Below are 24,832 nucleotides of genomic sequence, written 5' to 3'. Positions count from 1 at the left end.
GTTTGTTAATGCTAGGTAACTCCTTCCCTATCCAGGATTCCTCAGAAGAATCCTTCAGCGCTAGGCTTGCTGCCGCTGGGGATGGATCTTCATCCCGGAAGGGGACCCAGAAGACTACTATTTAAAAAAAACAAATGACCGTGAAACAATCCTTTGCAAGAGGAAGAAAGTATGACAGCACTCACCCAGTCGCAATGTTGAATATTGAAAATAATATTGTGATCTGTGAGGTTGTCCAAATTGACTGGAAATGAGTGGAAATTTATGTTATTGAGGTTAATAATACCTCAGGAACAATTTTTGGAAGAAAATCCAATACCAGTCACGGTGGTTTGGCAAAACCAAAACCAGCTGACGAATTAGGACCAAAATCAGCAAAAATGGTCTGGCGCACATCTCTATTTGATGTATTTCCATACACTTTCTGTAGCATTGGAGTGGCAGCGAGTGTTTATTTATATAGGCTGCAGTGGTTCTGCACCTGTGCATCCCTGATCCTGCCCCCTCGTGCAATTTTACATCCTGCAGTAGTGTTGCCGGTAAGAGAAACGGGGTAGGGGGGTGATAGGGGCAGTGGAGAAGAGCTTGTACTCAGAGCTGTGAAAATAGCGGTGGAGACTCTGTATCCACTGTAAAGGAAAGTCCCCAAACATATTAACTATATTACAAAATGTGTTTCATTATTGGTTGAGAACCAGTGCACTAAAAATGTGTTATGTAGTGGTAGACAATAAGACAAATATTGTAGCTGCACTGTATAATTTACATTTGTGGCTTTTTTTAACTGGCAAGGGGGGAGTTGTATCAAACCTTGGAGAGAGATAAAGTGGAGAGAAACAAAGTACCAAACACAGCCTGTAAAGTGACAGTTAGGAGCTGATTGTTCGAAACAATGTCACAACATATACAGAACTCTCACTTCTATCTCTCCTACACAGCCCAGAACATTTTACAGACACTTCAGATTAGAAAGCAATAGCCATTGCACAAAAATGGAAATGAAAATGGAGCCCCCTACTAAGGGCATATTCCATTTGGATGTGAAAAGTCGTTTTCACATGTTTCAATTATCCCCGTGTTAAATTACAAAGAAATTTCGCCGGTTCGAAAAGTCTTTGTAAAAAATCAGGGATAAGTTTTCACCATGTTTTACATGGCGAAAAAAAGTGCAGAATTGGGGTTTAGGGGTGCAGGCTTAAAAAAAATAGCCTGCACCCCTGGGAATTGCTCCTAAAAACGAAATGTGTCAAAACAAATTGGGATACCCCAAAAAAATTATTTTAATTTTGGGGTAAAAAAAATAAAAATATGTGAAACAAGTTTTTAACAAACTAAATAAATTAAGTGGGGGGGGGTACCCAAGTATGCGGCAGGTGTATTCTTCATTGTGGGTGGTTGCGGAAGGTGTTTATTTAAAGAATTTTTCAAAGTAACTTTAGGGACATAAAAATATGCTTGTACCCATTTTCATCTACCCCAAATTTGTTGGGACAAGTTATTTTAACGAAAGAAAAACCTAAGTACTATTCCTGGCCACTTCTTCAAAAATGCAAAAATGCACCTGCATCGGCTATTAGAGACCCCGACTTCCTTCAGCAGGCAAAAATGGAGGTACCCATAGTGATCCCCCATGTCTGGACATCTTTAGGGGGGTCCCAGGCACATTTCACGTTTTTTTTTCGTAGATCCAAATTCGCCGGGTCCCGTTTTCACTCCTTTTAAATTGAATATGGGGATAAGCGGGCACGCGCCCGATACTTTATCCCCACTCTAACCTCCGATGTGAAGCGAAAAGACCAGCATGGACTTTTCGCTCCCTAATTGAATAAGGGCCTAAATATGTTTGTGAACTTCATCAGCAAAAAAGAAAGCCATGAACAATTCTGTCTTGGTGCATTACAACTTGCTGGAAGGGACCTAGGGGGTCATTCAGACCCACTCGCAAGCGGCAGTACGCTCGCAAGTGGGTCGATGTTCCCCACTGCGCATGCGCACGACGGAGGGAGCTCCGTCGTGCGCATGCGCGAGACCCGGACTGCGACAGCCAAGCTGTCACTCCGGGTCTCGCACCATAGGGGGCGTGCTGTCGATGGTGAGTGACAGCACGCCTCCTTTGGTGGGCGTGCCGGGGGCGTGCCTGCCAGATGGGGGCGTTCCCATGGGAACGCCTACCGTCTGAAGCTGGCCCCACTGACATCACTAGTGATGTCAGTGGGAGTGATTTTGGCTCTGAAAAAGCCAAAATCACTCCAGGACTTGTAACTGGGAAACGCTACCGCAGGGTTTCCGTCGCAAGTCCGATGGTCGCGATGGTCATGACCATCGCGACCATCTTTTTGGACGCTCGTATATGCTGTGGGTGGTCACCCACAGCTATACGAGCGTCCAGGAGGAGGCTCCATTTTAATGGAGGAGGGCCCTGATTCAAAGCGAGCGCTCTGGTCAGACCGTCCGGCTCTGAATCAGGCCCCTAGTTATATGCTCTGTAATTGCAATTCATGGGGGACATGCCAGATAATTGCGCTCTTTGCAGTGACTACTAATGCAGTGCCATTAATGCTACCAGGAATATTAAATCTCTTTTATAATATTATTTACAAATGCTTATTATTGCACAAAACAATAATGACAATTGGGATAATAATGATTATGATGGTATAGCTGGATTTGATAGTATTTGTATTTGATAGTAATATAATAATGGAAATGGCTGACACTATGATGGAGCACTTGTGAAATAATATCTATATGTAGTCAATTACCATTTTGCCACTGTATTAGATCTTTAGTTAACACATAATAATATCTATTTCCTAGAGGATTGTTACAGGGAAAAAAATGTACAAAATATTAAAAAGAATGTGTACAAAATATTACTTAAGTAGGAGAAGATGATATGTGCTGAAGACCTACAAGTTATTACATAATCCCAACAAAGTTCAATAGTGGTGATTGTTTCCTTTGGTGGCAGCAACAGTAACAACAGTCAGATGCTTGAGGCCATAAAAGTCTGAATGATGTGAAAGATGTGTCCACATACATTTTAATTCCTTGCGCGTTAAACAGCCCTTCTAGTCATGCCATGCTGTGGAGTGCCTCAGTAGCGCTGAGCATCTTTTCGTGCGACTTTTTACCTCCAAATGCATCAATAAAACTATATGCAGCATGCCTATATTCTGTGTGTGACTGCAGGTGTATCTGCATGGGAAATGCTCTGTTACAGTGTGTTACAGCCGCTGACACTGTTACATAGCATTTCATATACATATAGACCTGCAGTCGCACACAGAATATTGGCATGCCGCATATCATTTTAATCAGCAGAAGCTGCTCGTGCATCCTATTTGCATACCTTTGTGAATAAGATGCATTTAAAGGTAAAAAGTCATACAAAAAAGACTCGCTCTACAGAGTCATGCGTTGCTCACACGTTATGTTTACCATAACTTGTAGTGCACAAAGGTAAGATGTATGTGGACACATCTCTACATTAGCAGCAATACTTCCATGAACCTGATCATCTCTATTACAGGTAATTCTAATTTAAAATGTGATCCACACTAGCCAGACTCTTTATTCAGATTTGAGCTGTCCAGCTGCCAGTGTGCAATCAGAAAGAGTGATTAGGCCCTATTATAGCAGACCACACCACTCTATCAGCTGTCAGCATCTAGAAGTTGTACTTTATCAAAATCAACTAGCTTTGGATGCCACATTAATATCAGTCTTCTACACCCAAGAATGAATGGTGGCTTGGTTTTGTTTTTTTTCGACAGACAGTATTGGAATAGGTGAAAACATACTTCACCCCATTTTAATTTGTTGCATCAAGAATAACGTTGTATTAATTCAGTAATTCTTACCATAGAACAAAACAAAATACAGACTTTAATGTCAATTTTAAAAAAATAATACTTTTTCTTAATTACTGTAGTTACAAATTGGGTGTGGTAATAATGGTAATTTAACAGGTCAGTATACTTTTGTATTGCCTGCAAAGGAAATAAATACTAATTTATTAACACTTCCTAAAGTACCTGGCATTGCCTGGGTTTCAATCTTCAAATTATTAAGTTTTATTATGTGATGTTGTCCAAATCCATCCAGTGGAAGACAAAGTACAGGCTTCCTGGGTCAAAGTTCTTCCCGACACACTCCGACGTGAGATCCAACCAGGATTCCAATCAGTTATACCCAGAGTATACCAATGGGAGGTCCGACCGGGCCTCAACCCCATAGTATGTCTTCTGGGATCCAATGTTACAACTCTGTGAAGTTTTCATTCACATTATGTGATGTCGTCCAAATGCATCCAGTAGAAGGCCCATTACAGGCTCCCTGGGTCAAAGTCCTGCCCGGCACACTCTGCCGCGAGGTCGGACAGGGACCCCATCCACTCCATTAGCCATACCAAACCAGTTGCCACCCCTCTGTGAAGTTTTCATCCAAATCAATCCAAAGTTCCCCGGGTCAAAGTTCTGCCTAGCATCCCTGGGTCAAAGTTCTGCCCAGCGTACACCAATGGGAGGTCTGACCGGGACATCAACCCCATAGTATGTTTTAGGATCCAGTGTTATCATTCTGTGAAGTTTTCATCCAAATCCATCCAGTGGTAGGCTCAGAACAGGCTCCCTGGGTCAAAGTTCTGCCCAGTGTACACTAAAATCCAACCAGGACCCTAACCCCCTAAAATGTGGCTAGAATCCAACTAGTCCACCTCGCATTGGTTTTATCCCAGGCAATGCAGTGGTGTCTGAATGTATAACCGGACAGGCGGACAAACAAACAAATAAACAAATAAACCAATTAATTTCATATATAAGATTTGTTTATGCTAGTTAAGCTCTTTGAAAATCAATGGTATTCTAAATACCTACATTAATTATTTCACATTCCCTTAGTTACCCATTTTGTATTTTCTTCTGTTTAGTTTACCAGTCACAACTAGATCAGGGAGTGGAAGGAAGAAAACCAGCACAATGATTTTAAATAGATGCAGTGTTTAATGTCATTGAAGATTAATCTCAACTGGATGAAAAATAAGGGCCAGGTTCACCACATGGAAAAGGCTTTCTCACAACAGCAGTTAGTCTGGCTGAGACTTTTACTGTATAATGTTTTGCAAAACATGATATGTCTAGAGGCAGAATGATTGAAAGCACCAACTACTGTATGATGGCTAGTATTTAATAGAGAACCCATGATGTTGGCTAGTACATAATAAATTACCCATTCTGTCGTAAAGAATATCTTACACTGAATACTTTTATTACATAGGAATTTGTATGAATATCAATGTGCCTCACCACATCAAATGAATGGTATAAATACATCAGATTGGCAGTAAAGGATGACTTGTGACCATTGGCATGACCATATGCCTCTATAAAAAATAACCCCTTATTCCAAGGAATGTCCTAAAGATGCACATTTTCTACCCAATAAATCTTATTAAATATTCTGTCCTGCAAAACAGAGTCTGCACTCTTGATGCTCATATACCTGTGCACTAAAGGGCTACTTTTCTTCACTTGTGTACAGTACATTTATTAGCTAATGTAAACTAGTTTTATCTTGTAATGACAGTTTTGTTGATGACTTACTCATTTGTCAATGAAATATCTGTGTTGTTAAATCTATACAGGGGCGTATCTATAATGGGTGCAGGGTGTGCGGTGCACACGGGCCCCTGGGTCCAGAGGGGCCCCACACCGAACACCGTGCACCCATATTATCTAAAACTCACCCGTCCGTGGTCCCGACTCCCGCGTCGGGTGTCAGCGCTGCACAGAACACCGGAAAATGGCCGCCGCAGCCATTTTTCCGGTGTTCTGCGCATGCGCAGTAGACTCTGGGCACACTCTAGTGCCCAGAGTCTACTGACTCTACAGTGTCAGTCGGCTGCTGGGTAGAGAGGAGGCGGCCTGGCACGGGGAATGCACACGGCCCCCTCCTCTCTTAAGACGCCCCTGAATGTATACTATTTAAAAAAAAATTGTATTTTAGTAAGTTTTCTTGCATATAACCTATTTTGGTTTATTACATTACCATTAACATTTGATTGTAGTTATTTTATTTATTTATTTTAGTTTTTTTGTGACTGGCAATTTAAATAATCCATGATTAGCATTTGTTACAAAATATATAATAATGTAATCTTTATTTTACATTTTCTTCTTTGGTGAGAGTATCTGATAATCTGTAGGTACTATAGATAATAATAAGTTTAATTCTAGTTGCCTTGCTCCTAAAGTTCAGTACTATACAACTTAGTGTGCAAAAATTGAAAATTTCCCAAATTCTGGAAAATCAACTTGAGTTAACCGTAACCATAACTCATAACTTCCTTTCAGTTAAAAGGTTAACATTAAATAGATTTTTCAAATGTCTCTAGACTGTAAACAATCTAAATAATATATATGCCAGTAGATGTAATCTTCATAATCTGCATTGATCTTCTTATGAATTATTTTATTTTTAATTTAACTGTGTGGTATGTTGAACTCTAAGAACTTTAGAAATTATCACTCCTAAATTTTTGCCTCACAAATGAGACAGGAGATATCTTTCTTTGTAAACTAATAGAAATGCTGCTTAATTAGTCTCACCACCTAATTCTTCTTAATTGAAAATCAATTAGCTAACATGTACATTATTTAAAAAGTAAGCTTTTCTATTAAAAATGAGTAAATTTTTTATATATATATATATATATGTATATATATATATATATATATATATATATATATGTATATATATATATAGTTATTAACATTGAATTTACAAGACACAAAGAGATATCAATTATAATAATTCATAATTGTGCTAGTTACATGCTTGTAGTGCCAAAATTAGCTAACCGTGGGCCTCACTCAGAGATGTCCTCAAAATAGTGTTCCGATGCTACATCCTCGGACGCAGCGCTCAGATCTGCATTATATCCTCAGACTCTTCCTGCTGCATTAGCATATGTTAGCGTTGCTGTTGCATCCAAAGAAGTGAACTGCAACCGTCTCTGAATCAGGTCCAATGATCACAGAGCTGTAATTTTTTAACAGTTGTTTCTAGAAAATACGTGAATAGCAAACAGTGAAAATGCAAATATCTGTATCACCAAATATAATAGTGGAGTATTTCCTAATTATTTGTGCCTTGTATTTTTTTTTTCTTGTTTAATTTAAATTTTAGGTGCTTTTATAGACATTTCCAGGGGCGTAACTAGGTATTTGAAGGCCCCATAGCAAAAGTTTGTAAGGGCCTTAATGTACCAATAGGGAATATAGATTATAAACTCCACTGGGGCAGGGACTGATGTGAATGGCCAACTAGTCTCTGTAAAGCGCTGCGGAATATGTGTGCGCTATATAAATAACTGGTAGTAATAATAATAATAATACCACCCAATGGTGAAAAATGTATACAACACATTTAACTTTGTCAAGTAAGATGGGCCCCTCTCAGCTCTGGGCCCCATAGCAGCTGCACCCCTTGCAGCTATGGTAGTTACGCCTTGGGACTTTTCCATAATTTCACATCTTTCTCTATTTACAACTTTTATTCTTTGTCCCATTGAAAACATAAAATCTGGGCTTAACTGTCTGTGAATAGGCCATAGTCCAGAATGATAGTTCTTCTGCTTAAGTAACACATGCAGTATAAGAGTTAAAGTGTTGTTCATGATCTGTTACTGACCCTTAAGAATCACATATATCTGTTTTATTTCAGCTTGCTGGGTTTATCTATGCGTGCTATGTCTTGAAATGTATTTCTGAAGAAGAAGACAGTTGTAAGTATTCATGCTTGTGACACATTATTACCCTGACCATGAACTTCAGTGTCATATTGAGAATCTTAAAAAACAAGTCTGAACTTTTTTTATACAGAAAATGTATGTAAGGCCACTGCCAAGTTGATAAATGACATGCTCTATATGTAGGATATTCATGGGGTACAATAATTTATAAAGTAATTGTAATTGGCAACAACTCACGAGCCTGAAATTGGGTTTGTGACTTTTTATGCATCAGGAAAACAAAATATATATTTTTGATATGATAAGTTTTTATATGATTTGAACCTAATCATTACAATGTGAAGTACTGTGACCCATATAGTGGAAACTAAAGTAAATACACAAGTTCATGGAGAAACAGTGGTTGAGGCTATTATGTCATGAGAAGTTTGCACTTCCTGTGGGCACAGCAAAAGGTCATGTACTCTAACAGTTTCCTACACTATGTCTAACAACAGGATTATGTTATCACATTTGCTTAACATGTGAAAGTGTCAAGCTTGTACATCTAGATTTTGGTATGGACTAACGTTATTGGAACAAGATGAATATATTATATATATAACTTTAATTGAGATATGGCATTCAGATAATTTTTTTAATATCCTGCTACATAGCCTCCTTTATTATAAAAACACATTAACTATTCATTTTAAAAAATGCATTTCACACATCATCCACAACTTCTATATTGCTTCCGCTCTCTCTATTTCCAGTCAGGTGGCACTCCCATTACTTTAGTAAACAGACCCAGGTGCCTTCCGTAGATCTCCTCTATGAAGCTCAAAATACACAGTAAAGCATTGGCATTTCACCCCTTCGTCTGTGTCATACTTCATACCAGAATGCTGATATTACAAGCCGTATATATATATATATATATATATATATATATATATATACATATATATACACTGTATATATGCAATCTGGTGCCCTACACAACATAGTAGATTCCAAATGAAGCAAGAACGGCGGCACTCAGAGACCAGGAAAAAAAAGCTGTATTATGGTGTCACATAACTCCAACGTTTCGGCGCCCAGAGCCCTTTTGTTCACGCCTTGACAAAGAGGCATCAGGCTCCGAAATGTTTTATTTAACACCATAATACAGCTTTTTTTTTACCGGTCTCTGAGTGCCGCCGTTCTTGCTTCATTTGGTATATATATATATATATATATTTAGCTTTTAGAATTTACAACATATGAACAGTACAAATGCCATTAGTACATTTCATTGTTTATTCTCCCCTATTCCTCAATCACACTTATTCTCCTTCTAGTGTTGTAGAAGTGTTACATAAATATATGTATCTTTTTTTAATCTGATTTAAAAGAAAAATACATTAAAATACACTTTAAGGGTAAAGAAGAATAATAATAGTGTCATTTAATAATGTAAATTTCATTAACTTATTGTTATTGTTTATACTTTGCACACATATTTTATTAGTTAAATGTATTCACAAATGGCATTAAAAGAGGATGTTGCTTAAAAATGAGTCGTACAAAAGGTTAAATACTGAATCTTTATTCTTAAAGTTTTGAAACGTAGTGGCTCCATTGTGTAAATCAGCTTAGTATATTTAATTCACCTTTAATGTTATTAATTAAACAAAAAAGCATTGGTGTGGTGGGTATTATTTTCATTTCAGTTAGCACATCATAAGCTCAGGTATTTATGTAAGATACTTGAAGTCAGTATTTTATTGCCCAAGGGTGTGTGAAGGCCTTTCAAGACTTGGTATGCTGGTTTGTGACTTTAACCATAATAAGAATATTTTGGAATAAAATAAATACTGTACAAGTGCTTTGAACACAAGGTGCATCTAAAAAAAGCTGCTTACATTAGGGGACAGATAACAGTTTATGATTAGGGTAGTAAACTCCTAAACCTAGTAGCCCTTGTTACTAATATGCCAATTTTCATATGTCATGTTCATCTTCTCATATTCCTTAAAGACCTGTAAAACGTCATAGTCCCTGATCTTATTCAAAACACTAATACAGCAAGGTCAAAATCCCTTTTAAGAAAGAGATAAAAATATGGCAATATCATAACTTTTAAATACCACCTTATAATGTTTCCATTTTTCCTATCTATTTGTTCATAATGAGATGCTTTATTATTACCTAATATTTTCCTTTTCTGATGTATACTGTATGTGCATAGCTATAAATAATATGTTGAAGTATTGTTTGGTCAATAATGCTTTCTGAGTAGTAAAACCTGATTTGTATTCAAACTAAACACCAAAGAAGGGGGTAATTTGGCAGCCCAAGGTAGGAATAAAGTGGCATAATAAATGTGTACAATTGTTCAGGTCTTTGGGAGACTTCTTGCGACTCCCAACAAACAGTTGCTCATGTAAGAAAATCATTCTTATTTTTGTTCCTTTTGTTTTCTAAGAAACTATTGCCTAAGACTACATTTGTATGTCATTTTTATTAATTGTTTTTATGTATCCTTTAAGCATTGTGAGTAGGGACCAACCCCTGTGTTTTGGTTTTGGATCTGTATCTCCTTGTATTTTGAATCTGGATATGGTTGTGCCAAAACCGCCCCTTGCTTGTTTTGGTTTTGGATCTGTATTTATTTAAAAATGTATAATGCAATGAGTGCGGTCAGCACTACACATTTACACAGGACCAGCGCTAGGCTTCCAGCGCCGGTCCTGTGCTTCACACCTGAGCCCGTTCCCTCCCCCTGAGCGCTTGCCCAATAGCTAGGATGCGGGCTCAGGCTGTGCATAACACATGCATCGCCGCCAGCGCTGGCGGCGATCCGTGTGTTAAACAGCAGCCAATGAGAGTCAGATAGACTCTCATTGACTGCTGCAGCACCCACTGCAAGAGCCGGACTTCGGTCCGGCTCCTGCAGTGGGTAATGGGACTGACGTCATGACGTCTGAGCACGCCAGCCCGGGCGGGAGTGGCGTCGCGAGCAGGACCAGGAGCAGGAGCAGAGATTCAGGTAAGTATATTTTCATATATATATATATATATATATATATACATATATTTATTTTTTTAACCTATCTGCACAACGGGGGAGGGGGGTGGCTACTACTGGGGGGACCTCTACTTGGGGAGGGGTGGCTACTACTGGAGGCGCCATTGGGAGGACCTCTACTGGGGGGGCTACTCTACTGGGGACTACTACTTGGGGGAAACTACCACTGGGGGCATTGTAAAAGGGGCCTACTACTAGAGGCACTGCACTCGGGGGACCACCACTGGGGGCAATAATAGGAAGGGTCACTACAGGGGGCACTGGATAGGGGGGATCACTACAGGGTGCCTGCATAAGGGGACCACTACTGGGAAAACTGCATGGGGGGACTACTGCTGGGGGCACTATATAAGGGGCACTGCATAGGGGGGGGACTACTACTGGGGGCATCATATAAAGGGCACTGCATAAGAGTATACCGCTACTGGGCACACTGCATTGTGGGGACTGCTACTGGGGGCACTGCATAAGGGGGAACACTACGTGGGGCACTGCATTTGGGGGGACCACTACTGGGGGCACTGAGTAAGTGGAACTAATTGGGGGCTGTATAAGGGGGACCACAACTGCATACTGGGGGTACTGTATAAGGGGTACTACTGGGGTTAAGGTGCATATGGATAGAAATGTTCAGCATGAAAATAAAGGGGTGTGCCATGTTGACACGCCCCATTTTTAAGTGACCACACCCATTTCCCCCCCCACGCGTGCCTGCGGCGTGCGCACATCTCGGGATGTTGGGGGGGGGCTCCCTTTTCAAATTTGCCCTGGGCTCCAAATACCCTAGTTACGCCACTGCAACACAGCACCCCTTTATGGACTGCAGCCCTAGCCTGATGGACAGGACAAAAACACAGCAGCAAACACAGTTAATTGACAGGACAAGTGACACAGCAACTGCAGCACCCACTGAAGGAAGTCCCCCTTTATATACAGCAGCCTAAACCCCTTTATGGACAACACAGCAGCAGCCTTCAGGCCAAGACCCCGACTGGACACACACACTGAGTGACTGACAGTGACTGACTATGTCTGCTAGCTTCTCTCTCCACAGTCAGAGTGAAAGTGGCACCAATCGCGGGGACTTTTATATGATCCAAAATCCACGAGAATCCGACAGAAGGAGGATGACGCATTTTGCCTCTTTTTCGGATCTGAGTCAGGCAGGAAAACCTGAGCCTAGCTTGGTACTCGCTTCGGATCTGGAAGTTCGGGTGGATCCGGTTCTCAGAGAACTGGACCCGCCCTAGACAGCCAGTGTAGCGCCGACCGCAATGAGTGCGGTCAGCGCTACACATTTGCACAGGACCGGCGCTAGACTTCCAGCGCCGGTCTTGTGCTGCATGCCTGAGCCCGTTCCCTCCCCTGAGCGCTTGCCCAATAGCGCCAGGAGGCGGGCTCAGGCTGTGCATAACACACGCATCGCCGCCAGCGATGGCGGCGATGCGTGTGTTAAACAGCAGCCAATGAGAGTCAGATAGACTCTCATTGACTGCTGCAGCACCCACTGCAAGAGCCGGACTTCCGTCCGGCTCTTGCAGTGGGTAATGGGACTGACGTCAGTCCCATAATGCTGAGCGCGCCAGCCCGGGCGGACTGGAGGATGGGAGCGGCATCGCGGGCAGGAGCAGGAGCAGCGTGGAATCAGGTAAGTATATATTTATATATATTTATTTATTTTTAAACCTATCTGCACAACGGGGGAGGGGTTGGCTACTATTGGGGGGACCTCTAATGGGGGAGGTGTGGCTACTACTGGGGGTGCCATTGGGAGGACCTCTACTGGGGGGGGGCTACTCTACTGGGGACTACTACTTGGGGGGGGACTACCACTGGGGGCATTCTAATAGGGGCCTATTACGAGAGGCACTGCACTTGGGGGACCACTACTGGGGGCAATAATAGGAAGGGCCACTACAGGGACCACTGGATAGGGGGGGTCACTACTGGGAGCCTGCATCAGGGGGACCACTACTGGGGGCACTGCATGGGAGGGGGGACACTACTGCTGGGGGCACTATATAAGGGGCTTACTGCTAGGGGCACTGCGGGGACCACTACAGGGGGCACTAGATAGGGGGGATCACTACAGGGTGCCTGCATAAGGGGACCACTACTGGGAAAACTGCATGGGGGGACTACTGCTGGGGGCACTATGTAAAAGGGCACTGCATAAGGGGATACCGCTACTGGGCGCACTGCATTGTGGGGACTGCTACTGGGGGCACTGCATAAGGGGGAACACTACGTGGGGCACTGCATTTGGGGGGGCCACTCCTGGGGATACTGTATAAGGGGCACTACTATGGGTCTGCATGAGAGGGACCACAACTGCATACTGGGGGTACTGTATAAGGGGTACTACTGGGGTTAAGGTGCATATGGATAGGAATGTTCAGTTTGAAAATAAAGGGGTGTGTCATGTTGACACGTCCCATTTTTAAGTGACCACGCCCATTTTTTGCCGTGCGCGCCTGCGGCGCGCGCACATTGGGGGGGCTCCTTTTCAAATTTGCCCTGGGCTCCAAATACCCTAGTTACGCCACTGCTTATAATAGACACAAATACACACAACTGGGACCAAATGTAATAGCTTCTGATTTACCGATGTGATACCTATTAGCAGAGTAATATGTAGATCATGCTGGTCAGTGGCGTAACTAGGGGGAGGGGTCAGTCGGGGATCGTGCCCTGGGTGCCATCGAACCAGCGACACAGGGGGCGCCGGTGGCCACGGTCCAGGTGCATTTCAGTAAGTGTAGTGCGGAACACAGTAAGTGCGGTTCATCTACACAATAAAACAAGCACACCGCCGCCAGTGTCGGGTAATACACTCATACTCCCTGGCGGCAGTGTTTGTTTTAGCAGCCAATGAGAGTCAGACAGATTTTCATTGGCTGCTGTACCCACGGTCGGAGCCGGGCTGGAGCTCACTCATGAGCTCTGCCTTCTGGCTCCCACAGTGGGTGAAGGGAGAGATGTCATGATGTCTCTCCCATAGTGCTGAGCGTGAGGACAGAGGAGCGGATGGAGGGGGCTGCAGGAGCGGGGAATCAGGTAAGTATTGTTTTGTTTTGTGTGTGTCTTTGTGATATATGTAAGGGGCACTACTGGGGGCACTGTCTAAGGGGCACTACTGCGGGGCACTCTATAAGGGGCACTAGTGGCCTCACTGTATAAGGGGTACTACTGGGTCACTACTACATGGGGCACTGCATAAGGGGCACTGCTACTGGGGACATTGCATAAGGGCCACTACTATGTGGGCATTGCAAAAGGGGCACTACTACTGGTGGCATTAAGATGCTTATGGAATGGAAAGGAATGTTCCCAGAGTGACGAGAAATGGTGGTGTGTCATTTTTTTGGTACATGGGGGTCTCCATTTTTTATCTTGCCCTGGGTTCCAAATACCCTAGTTATGCCACCGATGGTGATGTTGATATATATAATGCAATGCAGAATGTGCTGGGGGCAGTAGTTCTTCAGATGAGTTGGTGCACCAAGGTATAGTAATTCTGTCCAGCATGTAAGTGATGTTGATCAACTCTATAAAGCAGTAGTTGGCGCTAGTGGCAGTTAGTCCACACATGGTATGCTTAACCAGTTCTTAGATTTATTAAATCAAGTAGAACAACAGGTAGCATATGGCACAGGGAATATCACAGTGTAACAGCAGTAGGTATAATATACTGTTTGTGGAAGCCTAGACCTCAGGGTATTGACAAGCATTATAGTGTGTCAGCTGTGCTCGCTGACCAGGCTCAGGCGGATAGTAGCCCTGGCGGTCTAGTGTATAATGGTGATACTATAGTGTACTGATGGGCAAACTCTTAGGTGGTGAGAGTCTCGTGGTCTGATCTTTCCTCATGGATTCTGGGGAGCAAATATTTGCGGAGATGCCGAAATGTGCAATAGTGCATTTCACAGGTCAGACCTCTTTTATTTGAGCTGTGGCGGGTCCTAGTGACCATCGGCTCTGTCCTACTTGTACACTGCTGGAGGGAGACAACACAGGAGCGCAACAATTCTGGTGAGATAGACAAACTCCACAATACTAAGCTCACCTTAACGCAAAATAACAGTTCTCATTGGGAATTAAAAGTGTAATTAGATCCTTATCTTTGGTCAGTGTTAGTTACCTGAAATATTTGTACTATTGCAACAGTTAATTCCCAATCTCCCAATGCACAATTAAATGTAATGAAAGTTTCTCTTTTTACCTGTGATACTAATATCCTGCTGAGGCAAATTTGCTTTCAATGGACTCGAGGGATGGACGTGAGTAATTAGATTTCTAGTTTCTTTTTACCTCTAGACTCTTCTATTTGAAAAAATAAAGCTTTCCTCATACCAGTTACATTTTGTTATAACCTTAATGCCAGTAAAAATAAAAAATAAAATAACGTAAAAAGCCATTATGACATGATGCAATACTGAATGGCAATAGTGACAGATAACATTAATGGCAACACTAACTTTATAATTGCAAAATACAGTAACTCTCAAAATAAAGCTAGGTAGAATTGCCTACATCTTAAAGGACATGATGTCTTTCCTAGGCAAATGTAAATGTGCTTTCTAAGGCAATGTTTGTGTACTGTGCGTCTTCAATTCAGATTGTTGACTATAGAAACAAGTGACTAGCACACAACAAAACCATTAAAAAAGAAAAGAACTTATATGAATGTTAATACTTTATTACCACTTACATAGGTATGTCCTCGGCCAGTGGAGTAGCGGGAAGAGATAGATCCCCTTGCATTTCTGTACGATGACATCATCTTCCAGTGTCCAACGTCATTCCCTACCATCCAAGTAGGCATAGGGGGGGATATTAACATGTGGCGAGCGAAGTGAGCCACCGAGCCCACAGCGTGGCGAGCGAAGCGAGCCTGCAGTGGGCCAACTTTCTTATTTTTGTGGAAAGTGTGTACAGAAACCTCCACTTCTGCTCTCACTCACGTCACTTCCAGGTACGGCTAGTGAAGGGGATTTATACTCTTCTGTGGCATAACCTAATGTGGTGACACCTGGTGCTGCACTTATGTCCACCTCACGCACGTGGTGAAGGCATGTGTGAGTGAAAGGGGACATGGCCTTATGTCCACGTGGCCACTCCCCCTGATGTGTGCCATTTCAGGGGCGTGAACATGTGTCACGCTCCCGTTGTCATCACTCTGGAGGCTTGCCTATTGCTCTGGAAGCTGCAGGGCAGCCCCCAGCCTCTCCAGACACTAGAGGGTGTGGAATGGATGACGTGCGCATCCTTCACTGCTGCACTTCTGTTCAGTTACACCATCCAAATAGATCACACCAAAATAGCCTAGCAGCTCAGCTATTTTGGTGTCACACCCTTGGATGGTGTCACCCGATGCGGCCCTCACCCCCCTAGTGACGCCACAGTCCTCGGGTACATAAAACCACCAAAGTAATATTTTTATTCTTTTATTTTCATATTTTTTATTTATTTTTAATATAATGTTAAAGATACAGATCATGAAAACAAACATACATTAGCAGGAAAATAAATAGGACTTTATACTGGAACATGGTGAATGTATTGTACACTAAATCCATATAAGTTACACAGTATACTAGGGGCATGTCAGCCAAATTGTATATTTCAGACAAGGGACTGTATTATCTAATGGACATGAAGTTGTAATTATACTGCTCAGCCAATGACAGATAGACTATGATCTGTTATTGGCTGAGCAGTGCAAGAGGCTGCTTCTGAATTGGATGCCCAGCTGTTATGTGGTCAGGCTCACTGAAAATTACTTCATTTTGTGTTGCATGATACTCAGGAGTGGGTCATCTGTGTTATGTGTTTGTTTCCCTTACGGATTACCATCTTCCCATTACATCACATCAGACAAAGTAAAGATGATTTAAAGTATTTATTATGTGAGCAGTCTATAATGTAGTTTGTGGAGAGGATAAATAACTAAGTACAATCTTATTTTAAAGATTGTATTTATTTTATTATTATAATGACAACATTCACTACTATAAGGACAGGGTAACCTTCAATATTATTACACTACTCACTACACTATTCTTATTCTTGCCTGTTATACTTGCCATACCTCCATTCATCACTGCTCTGTATACACCAGCGAATCAGCAGTAAATGGGATCATTAAGCATGCACAAATGTGTACTACAGTAAAGTCAGTGATCGTACTGAGATTAAAATAAGTCGGTCCCTGGGACCCATTATTTAAAAAAAGGGGTCCTCCTTCATTGTTTTCAGGTCCCAACATAATTTTTGTTAATTAAATTTCCAATATATATAATGCCACCACATCTTCACGCATGCCCCTTAGATCTCCCATATTCCATCAGACTTTACCATGTATCCCTTAAATGTATCTCAAACCTATCCACATGGCATCAGACACCACACATGCCCCCAGACTATAATATAGTTAATATGACCATCAGATCTGCCACATGCCCTCCAACTTCCCCACGTGCACTTTATAGGGAATGGTGTGCAGAGAATTCCATATAAACTTCAGGTATTCTCCTTACTTCAAATCAATGGTAAACAGGTATATCAGAGGTGTGATGAACATATAGGCAATTATCAGATAGAGGCTCATTAAAAGAGGGTTCTCCCCTTTCTCCTCCAACAATTTCCAATTCAGATGTTCAAAAAAAAATAATAATAAACCAAATATTGTGCATTATATTTTAAAACATAAGTCAAAATAATAAGACGCTAATATATGTGTGGATGGGTTTGTACTGGATTGCTGAATAAAACAAACAAATGTTTAAAATCATGTAGCTCTGGATCCACTATTGCTTCTCCGAGATGTAGATGGGTGCTGCAAATTTTTTACTGTAAACTTCCACAGAACGCAGATATATTTTGAGCCAACTGGAGACTCTTTCTCAAGTTAAAGAAGAGTGTCCAGTGGAAAAATCCCTCCTTAAATACCTCTATATAACATACTTACTAACTTTTGATCGGTCTGAGGCAGCAGTCAGGCAGTGATAAGGACGGGACAGACCATTCGCGTCAGTAGGCCCCACCCCCTTGCGATGAAACCCCATGAATCGTGCATATTTTAATAATGGGCGGGGCCTAATGATGCGATTATCATAGAATCATGTCATTAAGCCACGCCCCCTAACAACAGACCGTGGATTCCAGGAAAGTTTCTCCCCATTCTGCCCACTTCACTAGGAAGTGGGCAGGATACAGGAGAAGTCCCCACACTTCCGGGTGTGTGGGGGTCTACCCAAAAAATTTGGTTTTGGATCCGGCTTCATCTTTGAATTTTTGGGGGGTTTAATTGTGCAGTTCCACCCTCACGTGTTTTGGTTTTGAATCAGTATTAACAAAAAAAACCAGCTAAAATGATGTAATTTTGACCTGTTAGCATGCAATTGGTTTTTAAATCGGAGTTCCGAACCACTGGAAGATCCGAACTGGGACTCGGTTCGACTCGGTACCACAAAGTGATTCCAAACTCGGACTCTGTTCAACTAGTAACCCCTAATTTTGGTTGTTTTTGGTTCCCTTAGAACCGAACCCACACATCTCTAATAATGATATTTTACTAATCACCATAAGGCGGCTGGGTAGAAATGTTTTTTCCTCCCATCCTATTGGTCAGTTGACTCATTGGCTCATTATAAAATATTAGTCCCTGTGATTATGACAACTATATTTTCTGGAGAAAATGGATGAGGTGGAAGCTCTTCTTATGATTAAGCAGCCTTGAACTTCTGACAAAAAATTGGACAGATCTATTTTCTGTTGAACAAAAAGTAGCCCAAGTAATCATGCAGTCTTGCAGCCCCATTTATTTCTTATACTGTAGCCTTGATTGACATTGATGGTACTTTGAGTTGGTATTCAACAATGTTCCATGCAGGGGACAATGAACACAGGTGCACACTGAGGTCTAAGAACAGTGATAGTCAAAATCATCCTCATAAACTCTACAATTAAAATATGTATAAGTATAAGTGAGGTTCTTAGTACAAGTTTGGCCAAAATTGTCTGCTCATCCACCACGTCAAGGTGAACCCCATAAGATGGGTCTCTAACATCCCTAATACTAAAACATTATGTCAATTTATCCAGGACTTACCTCTCATAGTGCCCATTCTAATATGTAGAAAGTAATGTAGGAACCTGTGCAGATGATTAAAAGTACCTAAGGGCAGATGGGTAGGGTGTACATACCAAGCAGAAGGAGTCTCAGCCTATAGTGGAAAGGAGGAAGGGGCTTGGACTGCACACCCTAATTTTAAACATAATAAGAGGTGCTACCATGCTTGTAGTACAATGCTGTCCCTGCTGAAGATAGCGTTATTATGGCAAGACTTCCTCTGATATTTTATTACATTTGAACCCTAGTAAATTTGAAGCAGATCGCATTTCCCATTAGAAGTATAGGAAATGTGATCTGCTGACTAAAAAAAAAAAGTGAATTTAAGGGCTTGGAGGAGAATTTTGCTAATTTTCTTCCAAAAGCCCTTTCATATAGTTAGGTGATACTAAAGTTGTGTGGAAAGTGTGTGAAAACACCCATTTTCACACTATTTTAGTAAAAATAATGCTGATAAACATGCCCGGAAGTGAGATGACACCTTAGTAAATAGACAATCTCAACTTGCTAACTGCAGCTCTAGCCTCTGGGCCTAATTCAGTATGGATCGCAATTGAGATTGCAATAGCGATTACGCATGCAGTCTCACTGCGAAGATATGCTAATGTCTGCGATCGATATGCCATACGCAGCACAACATAAGGACGCCCACCTTACCTTACACACATCCTTAATACTTAGCAAGACTGCAAAACCATCGGTAACATTGAGTACCATCGCAGCCTCACGCACACTTGCACAAGGTCTGACCTTACACAGGTATTGCTAACCTCATCACACACAGTGGAAGCCCAAGCTGCGTAATGTACTGGCACGCGTGCGTTTCGCCAAACCCCCTGTCACCACCCCCAAACGGTACTTCCTGTCAGTCACTCTGCAATGGGTCTGTGTAGTCACTGCAATCATAGTCCCGATCGCAGTGGGGTGTTCGTGCACGCACACTGCAATGCATACGCATGTGCAGAATTTGTGTAATCGCAGTTGCGATCGCTGCTGAATCAGGCCCTCTGTTCACTGGACCACACCTGAAGTTAGCAAATGACTAGTTTGACCAGATTACCTCACTCGACACCTGAATGCTGATTGGTTTCGATCCCCACTGGATCTTGGGGTATTAGGGATTACCTCTTACCGTCAGTAACCGCCTGTCATTGACTCCACCCACTGTGCAGGTATGTTGCTGCCAGCACCAAACTTCTACCATTGGCATTTGGAACTGCTTCGTACATACATCCAGCCTCCTACCACCGGCACCTGTAACTGCTTCTGTTGTGTATGCATGGACAAACTGCGGCCACACCTCCTGATTGGTGTCGGCTGACACGGATTGATCCCTCGCAATTAAGACCAATGAGATGTTTATCAATGCAATACATGGTTCAAGGAGCATTCTGGAGAGTTCCGATGAATGGTGTGGCCATCATGACATGAACACAGTAGAGCGTTTATGGGACGTGGTGGAGTGGTCCATCCGAACCCAAGAACCTGCACCTACAAACTGCATGGTAGCTGGCAGAGGGCTTGAGCTTGGAGACACTGGGCTCAATCCAGAACAGCCGGAGAACTGAATAGCATTTGGCGCAATTCTGCTGTCGCAGGATTCAGATGTAGTTGTTGTAATGGCAAGATGTTTATTGCTCAAATATTCTTAAAAAAGTATCTTCCCATCAGCTTAAGGGAGGTCAGCATACAGATGTTTCACAGCAGTACAATACTTCTTGGTATTCAAAAAGATATACTTATAACCAGGCTCGCAGGCCTTCTTTTATGCTACGCCAATACACATTACCACAGGGAGTAAGTCCACCCTGTGGATATTCCCCAATCAAATTAAGAGTATGTGCCTTGCATGCCCAAGGCATGCTCACCTTTAACATTGTCCCCTATGGAAAGTGGGGAGTAGTCACTCCCCTGTGCCTGGCCCGACAGGCAGGGCTTGGCAATGCCCAAGCTCCATCACGTCTGGAATTAAAAAATCTTCCCTCCAAAATGTACTTCCAGGAATCTGCTAAGGGATCAGCCTGCCACCTCCCCAGTAGCCGACATACTGCCCTGCATGCAGTGGCTCTCTGCATGCCTTCTCTGTACAGGGAGCCCGCTAGCCCAGTCCCCCTGTGTGCGACACTCAGCTCTGCAGTCCTGGACACATGTCCTGGCTGCAGCAGCTTCCTGCTGCCCTGGGGCACAGGGAGCTTTGCTCCCTGTCCCCAGCAGTTAGCTTACCGCCCTGCAGCCTGGGACCAAGTCCCGGCCGCAGTGGAACCTTCCCCCTGGTCCCCCGGTGTAGCGCATCGGGGGTTAACACACCCCATTGCCGCAGTCGCCAGAGCGGGTCCGGGCCGTGGCATATAAAACATTAAAAGCAGCCTTATTAACACTCGGCGCCTAGCGCTGAGTAAACATTTGCAATGGGTGCCTAGCATCTATACATTTGAATTATGGCGCCACGGCACAGGGTTAACCCCTTCAGTGCCGCGGCCGCCATTAACAATGTATGGCCGGCATCTGGCCACAAATAGCATCACTTCTGCATTCCATAAGCCAAAACTAATTAGCAAACGGGCATAGCACAGTAAGGTGTCTATTTATCATCACTTAATTTATACAAAAGCAGGTGGAAATTTTAATTTTCAATTACTTTGTATACATTAAGTGTCAGGACCAATCATTATAAAGGTAACACGGTTATCCCCTACTTACCTTTCAGTCCTGATCTGGCCCGCTGTCCCCTAAACTAGTATGGGGACCTAAATTCCTCATGCTCAGAAAATACAATATTTTCAGAGCTTGACTGCAAGAACATTCGCCATCTTCAGATGGCGTTTGCTCCCATACACCGTACCTTCTTTATGGTAAGGAGTCCCTGGTTGAGAAAAGCGATCCTTTTAGATCCTTCTGCCCCTGTTCAGCTCCTTCCACTGGACACTGGAGCTTTGTGCACCTAAGTGCGCTCTAATTCACACATGCACACTAGCAGTGCCAAGTCAGACTCAGCAGTGCAAAGTTTCACCGCTATGAAAAGTAGCCGTTAAAGGATTCACAGGGACAGCTGATCTTCAGATCAGCTGTCTTCACGCTGGAGCAATGTTGTTTTACCCCACTGCTCACGGTGAGTCAGAATGTTAATTATCTGGAGCCGTACAGCTTTAATGGAGAGACCCACACCTGTCAGCTATATGTTACCTAATCTAATGATTGTTACCTAATCTCACACAAATGCCCTCTTTGATTTGGTTGACAGCCAAGCCACCTCCAAGTTATTGTAGGTCAGTTTTATAAAAGTATTGGACATTTCTTAAGGTTATGTTTATCAAAGCTGTACCGAATACTTCTGATTTCATTCCCAATAGGTTCATTAACTGTCACATATTAAAGACTTGGATGAGCAAGGTCTTTAGAAAAGCACAGGAATTCATTTTACTAATTTTACATTGGATCAATAAGAAACTATTTAATTAAAAAAAACTCTTTAAGTACCAAATTGAGTCTATTTTAATGTTGCTGCTGTTTCATATTTTGGGGTGTGCACAAAGCCCTGCTTAGTGAAAAGGTAATCAACAGGCACAGATCATTATAGCAGCCCTCGCGTCTCTCTCATCAGTTTTCCCATTCATTGGTTTTCAATCACTATGCCAAGCCTCAGGTGCAATGCAGATTTGATAAACTGTGTAACGTAAAAGAAAATGCTCTTATGTTTCATGCAGATGCAAGTAGAATAAAGAAATAATTGCTACCCAAGAGTACTCTCCTTTTATGTTGTTACACAGACACCAAAACGTTTTATATTGCTTGTTTAGTTTAAATACATTGCTTTGTCCAAGTACTCTGTTATACACAGTAGGTGTACAGTATCTTTTTTTCCAGACAATTACGGGAACTAAAGATGGCCAGTGGGTAGCCAAAGCACTTGCAGTTACCAGCAATGATAATATATTCCAGTTCTTTATTTAGAAAACTTTGTGTATGAGTAGAACTGTGAAGTGATGTTATTTGTGACCAACTATAAAAAACATACATAAATACAAAATAAGACTCAATTACAGATGTCACAAACATGTACTTATCACTAGCACCAGACCTGTAACAGCGTGGTATGCAGGATTATTCAGTCTTTGTAAGCCATATTGGAGGACAAGAATCTGTACACGGGTCTTGGTTGTACAGTATGGAGAACGCATTTAGGCATTCAGCATGTCTAGATTTCATAGCATAACTTTGTCAAAGCTCCCACAATGATGTTCTTCACACAGGCAAAATCTTAACTAGTGTATAATTATCATAGTCTATAATCCAGAAATTAACGGGTTAATTCTGAGCCGGACTCAAAGCGTACGCAAGTGCGGATGGCTGCGGAATCCAGATTTACTACCTTATGCAAACATGAGTATCCAGCTGGCTTCATGCATATACAAGTCATACCGCACACGTTTCTGCATCTGCAACTGCAAACATCATCATTTGTATCAGCATTTACACCATCCCCATGCTGTGCGCAAACGATCTGTCAGAAACAGTTGTCCTTTCGTCACACAATATGCAAATAAACACAGCTGCGTTCAACTGCTACTTGAAAAGAAAAATAAATGTAATAAATAATGACAATGTGACCGTGTGTCTGGCAAAACTGACTACAGATGAGCTGTTCGGTTTTGGCCCAGATCTGTCTGCCAAGTTCGGATCTCAGAGCAAGGCAAAACATCTTATTTTAGGGACAAAACATCATCTGTCATGAACAACTGTGCCTAAATGTTTATGAAATATGAAGTTTTTCTTTGTTCTATGATTCGAACTTGACTGGGAATATCTGAGCCAAAACCGAACTGCTCATCTCTTAAAAATGTAAAAATTTCTAAAATTAGTTTGTATATTTGGTTGGAAAGTCCTCAGTATTTCTACTAAAAAATGATTGAAGTGTAGATGGATCTGGCAAATCAATCTCTGTGGTGTGACATTAGCTTTAAATTAAGAATTAACTGTTTAGCCATGAAGAAAAATTGCATATTTGTAAGCCACCTTGTGAATGTCTAGAAATCCTAATGAACGTATCTTGTAAGATGTAAAATACACGCTCAGGAGTAATACTGGATAATACAACAAGTGCAGTTCTTCTAACTGCCGAATGTGGATCAGGTGTAAATACTGGTATATAATATATGCAACTCATAGAAAAGCACAGATGTCTGGCTAAATACCCATTATGCTCTGATATGTGCATGTGCAAGGTAACATCTCATTTGACACCCAGAGATGCCCATTTCATGAACAAAGAGAAGCAGCTGTGCATGGAGCCTCTGTGAAGGTGCATATGTATGAGAATGTATGGTGCCGCCCATGCACAGTTTGCTAACAAGCGATAAATGCATTTGGACTTGTGTCCAACACAGAATCAGACCCTAAGTGCACAAGAAGGTTGAGACTCAACTTGAGACATTTCATTGTACATAATAATAAAATTATGTTAAAATGTTAAAAACGTATACTGTAAATATACTGTATTATGCTGAATAATATATACATTTGAATGCTATTACTACATTATGTTCTTTTCAAGAGGGCAGCTGGTAGGTATGAAACCTGCCTCGCTAAGAGCCGATGCAGCATAAAATGCGAGTTCCTTGGCATAGTGGGTTTGGCAAGTAATGTGTAATTCAGTAACATCTCTTCTTGCAACTAAAGGGGCTTAACCATTCTTGCCTACCCTCCCAATTTGGTCGGGAGCCAAGAGCGGTGACGCGATTCACGCTGTATCGCGTAATTTTGGCCCCAGACCCCTGCTTCACAATGCCTGTAATATCGGCTTTGTGTAACGGGGGTGGGGCCAAAATGACACGATCGTGTGGCCCCGCCCATGCTCCACACACAAATACTCATAGACTGGCCAGCCCCGCCTCCT

General features: G+C 42.2%; 1 protein-coding gene across 1 annotated transcript in view; it reads left to right on the top strand.

Moving 5' to 3' along the window:
• NKAIN2 (sodium/potassium transporting ATPase interacting 2) overlaps window positions 1-24,832 on the top strand; it is a 1,110,439-nt gene that overhangs the window by 1,005,014 nt on the left and 80,593 nt on the right. The window contains exon 5 of the mRNA XM_088443070.1: window positions 7,726-7,786. Within this exon, the coding sequence (XP_088299196.1) occupies window positions 7,726-7,786 (61 nt within the window). The remainder of the gene's footprint in view (window positions 1-7,725; window positions 7,787-24,832) is intronic.

The sequence above is a fragment of the Taudactylus pleione genome, unplaced genomic scaffold, assembly GCF_031769625.1.
Source record: "Taudactylus pleione unplaced genomic scaffold, aTauple2 ptg000326l, whole genome shotgun sequence".
In the NCBI taxonomy this organism is placed as follows: domain Eukaryota; kingdom Metazoa; phylum Chordata; class Amphibia; order Anura; family Myobatrachidae; genus Taudactylus; species Taudactylus pleione.
Note: the sequence above shows the minus strand (reverse complement) of the source record. Positions and strands in the feature narration are given on the sequence as shown.